Here is a 4,153-nt window from a genome sequence, read left to right on the forward strand (position 1 = left end):
AATTATCTTCCTCAGTTATCTTCCTCAATTAGTTCCCAATTGCCGTTAATCTAAGTTTGTAGTAGTTAGGTAATTGATGATGTAAATTATAGTCGATGATTTCGAAAATATAACCCATAATAATAATAAAGATCAATTTCGCACCATTAATACTTTGCCAACACTTATATTTATAGATTTTTCTTGAATAATAATCTTGTTCTATTCTATAAAAGGGCTAATACCATTCAGTTTTAAAGTCTCAGTTGTGCTAGGGTTTTTGTGAGATCCTAGGGTTTACATTCACCGGAAAACACAATAACAATAATGGATCTGTTGAATAAAAAGAGAAAAACTGACGATAACGGCAGCCAATTCACCAACAACGACGTCGTATCACCACCGCCGTCGTCATACAGTCTCGCCACACAAGACGCTCGTAAAATTCTCGAACCATTCACCAAAGAGCAACTTCTCGACGTCTTACAAACCGTCGTCGTTAGAGATGTCGCCGTCTTAGATTCCGTCCGATCAATCGCCAATGTCGATCCAACACAACGCAAACTCTTCATTCGCGGTATCGGTTGGGAAACAACTTCAGATAATCTCCGATCGATATTCGCTGTTTACGGTGAACTGGAAGAAGCTATTGTAATTACTGATAAAAATTCAGGTAAATCTAAAGGTTATGGTTTCGTTACTTTTAAACATATAGACGGTGCCGTTTTAGCTTTAAAGCAACCTAGTAAGAAAATTGATGGTAGGATTACGGTAGCACAATTAGCGGCGGCCAGAGATTCAGTCAATGTAGACGTTTCGATGAGGAAGATTTATGTAGGAAATGTGCCGTTTGAGATATCGTCTGAGAGATTGTTGAGTCATTTTTCTTCGTATGGGGAGATTGAGGAAGGGCCGTTAGGGTTTGATAAACAGTCCGGGAAGCAGAAAGGGTTTGCGTTTTTTGTGTACAAGACGGAAGAAGGTGCGAGGAATTCGCTTGTGGATCCGATTAAGAATATTGATGGGAATCAGGTTATGTGTAAAATGGCTACTGATGGTAAGAAAGGGAAAGTGAGTGGGATGCCTGGTGAAGCTGCTCCAACCCCTGGGTCGATTCCTGGATCGATGAATTCGGGATATGGTATGCAAGGTGAGATTTTGCTGCCTTTTTGTTTTAATTCTGTTATGTAATGATATGTATAGTAGTATAAGTATTAAATTCAGAGTATGTATTCACTGTGAATATATTGTTGTAGATATAGTGTGACCGGATTAGTTGGATATTTTTGATTATTGACTTTAGTAAAATTTAACTTAAGCCTTGAATGTAATGAGGTTATGTTCTGATGCTGCCTGCAGTTGAGTTTTGGTATAGATACAGATAATATACATCAAAGGCTATCTGTAGAATTTGTAAGTTATGATAATAGGAATCATTTAAAATCGATCATTATAATTCAAATGACAACATGGTGAGACATATTAACAAATATGATGTTTAAGCACATGTGTAAGTTGCTGACTATTTGACGTATCGTGTACAAAATAACAGTTTTATTTTGTAATGGTGGATTACAGGTGCGAGAACATCGTTTGGTGGGTACTCCGGCGGACCACCTTTGACGCCTCATCAAAATCCGCACTTGAATTCTTCTGTCCCTTCAGGTATTGGCAGTGGTTCAGGTTTTGGAAATCAGGGGCCACCTTCATTTGGTAGTGGTGGTGGAGGTAGTGGCGGGTATGGTGGTGGATACGGTAGTGGCGGATACGGTGGTGGCGGATACGGTAGTAGTGGTGGGTCACATTATGGTGGTGGGGCTGCTGCTCCGGACTATCCTGGGCAGCACAATCTTGCATCGTCTCTGAACAGGTTGCCCCCGAGTCAGGGTGGATATGGTGATGGTGGACATTATGGTCCATCTTCAGGTTATCCAACACAATCTAACCTGCCACCTGTCGGTCCAAGAGGTCCACTTGGTGGGATGTACCAGGGCGGGCCTCCATATTATTGAGGTACTTCTATGCTTTTCCTGTCTTGAGATATGTTTTTGACAACCTTATTATTACAATTTTTTAATCTATATAATAAATAATAATTATCTAGAGTATTAACGTATTCTTCTAATATGGAGTAAACTGATTCTCTATCAGAATTGCACGAAACTTTGATATTTGTTTTGTATCAGAAATTGTTTTATCTTTCAGTATCTGTTATATGCACCCTGCATCAAAACCTTTAACGTGCAAGATGTTTAGAAGTGGCATTTGATGAACATACCAAGTTATTATCTCAGAAATCATGGGTTATAGTATATCCTCATTTTGTACATGACTGAGTCTTTGGTCTGTTCACTTTTTTAGTATTAGTTGGTTTAGTCTTGCGATACAGAAACTTTTTCTTTTCTAATTGTTTTGGAATTTTTTGAATATAACACCCAACCCAACAAATGCTTTTAAATACTGGCTTTGTCTAAATTGATTGGATGGTAGTATTGACATCATTTTGCTTGCTTACCTTAATTGTTTTTTGGTTTTGTTTGTAATATGGTTTTCAGCCGTTTTGTTTCCCCTTTTAGATTTATTTTTGAAGAAAAATATATTTTATACTGTGTGTAACATGGTTTTCAGCCGTTTTATTTCATTAAGCTTAAATGCCGAGTCGGAAACTGGTTGCACTTTTGGTTTGGAATGCCACTTCTAATTTTGTGTTTCTTGGAGTTTCTAATTGTCTTATCTGTGTCTATATGATCGTTCAATTTTTACAGGTGGCACTGTTTTATCATAGTTGTGCTTTATAAATACACAAAGAAGTTGAATTTCCTATTTATTTATTTATTTATATTTTTAATTTTATTACTGTATTATTATTATTATTTATTATTTATTATTATTATTATTATTTTTTTTTTTCCCTAGCGCTCTAATGTAAATTGTAGCCCAATGTGACCAAAATTAACTATCTTGTCATTGATTGAGCATTGGTGTTGGAATTTGGTAGTGACGGATATAGCTATATATGTATATTTGATTCAGGTGTATGACACAGCTTGTTGGATGGAATTGCTTTAAATGGTTGTGCCGATTTTCGTGATTGCTGACAGTGGTTGATAAATGGACTGCTTTTACCTTTGTTGATGCTTCGTTTTATCTGCCTATTTGATTTGATACTATTGGTCTATGTTTTCTACTTGAGCTATGTTCAGAACTTGCTGCAGTTGTTGCTTTTTATGGGAGTGCTGTTAGATATCCTCCTCTGCTGTAAACTTACCTTTGTTCTGTATTGCTTTTAGTCAAATAATGGTTGTTTTTTGTTTATGTGCATTATATGTTCTCTTGATTCAGTTGTTTGTTTCTGTTACTTTTGTGTTCCTTGTTGTCTATTTGTGTTCACTTGTTTATTGTTTTTCTTTTTCTAGTTTAACAGTTAAGATTATGAAAGCTCCAAATTGATTGGAAATTTGAGTTTGGATAGATTACAATAATATATGTTGTCCTTGAATCTTTAATTCTTTAGTTTAGTCTACCTTAGTAGATTGAGTCAACATAACAGTTTAAATCACCAGAATATTCTTAAACCTTTACCCTAGGTTATAAAAGTCACTAGTGGCCACTAGTCGGCTGCGACCTTGTAGGGATGTATACGCCTAGTTGGGGACTAGTCGGAGTTGGACGTTGATCAATTTTGATCAGTTTTGATCGGCTAAATTCGACTTTGACCAAATAAATCCGACTTTGACAGATTAAATATGACTTTGACGGAATAAATTCGACTTTTTACTGAATTTGATCCGTTGGAAGACCATTGACCGGATTTCGACCGACAATGACCTAGTTGGGGACATACTACCACACTGCCTTTATAGGAAGTACAATCCTCTTCTACCCAAATAAAATCCTTTTTACTTTGTAGCTCGTAAAGTTGCTGCATTTTTAGTTAGCTTCTATAAGTAGTATGCCAGATAGTTCTATAAATCGTATGTATTCAGTAAAATATTTGATGATGAATGGTAGCATCAAATTCAAGTATGGCAGTCTATCTGTTCTCAATGCTATTTTTAACAGATAATGTATTGTAATTTTAAACCCTTGAACTGTAAATAGAGGGAGGTAATGTGTGGGTCTTTTATATCTTGTTGGAATAGCTGTCAGATGATATACATCATGGAATCTGTAT

General features: G+C 36.1%; 1 protein-coding gene across 1 annotated transcript; it reads left to right on the forward strand.

The window, feature by feature from the left end:
• The first annotated feature begins 230 nt into the window (after positions 1-230).
• LOC139852581 (UBP1-associated protein 2C-like) lies at positions 231-3,332 on the forward strand. The gene is made up of 3 exons (XM_071841884.1): positions 231-1,129; positions 1,558-1,992; positions 3,013-3,332. Exons 1-2 carry the CDS (start codon positions 307-309, stop codon positions 1,989-1,991), a joined length of 1,257 nt encoding a protein of 418 aa, XP_071697985.1. The 5' UTR covers positions 231-306; the 3' UTR covers position 1,992; positions 3,013-3,332.
• The last annotated feature ends 821 nt before the right edge of the window (positions 3,333-4,153 follow it).

The sequence above is a fragment of the Rutidosis leptorrhynchoides genome, chromosome 6 (genome assembly GCF_046630445.1).
Source record: "Rutidosis leptorrhynchoides isolate AG116_Rl617_1_P2 chromosome 6, CSIRO_AGI_Rlap_v1, whole genome shotgun sequence".
NCBI classification, from domain to species: domain Eukaryota; kingdom Viridiplantae; phylum Streptophyta; class Magnoliopsida; order Asterales; family Asteraceae; genus Rutidosis; species Rutidosis leptorrhynchoides.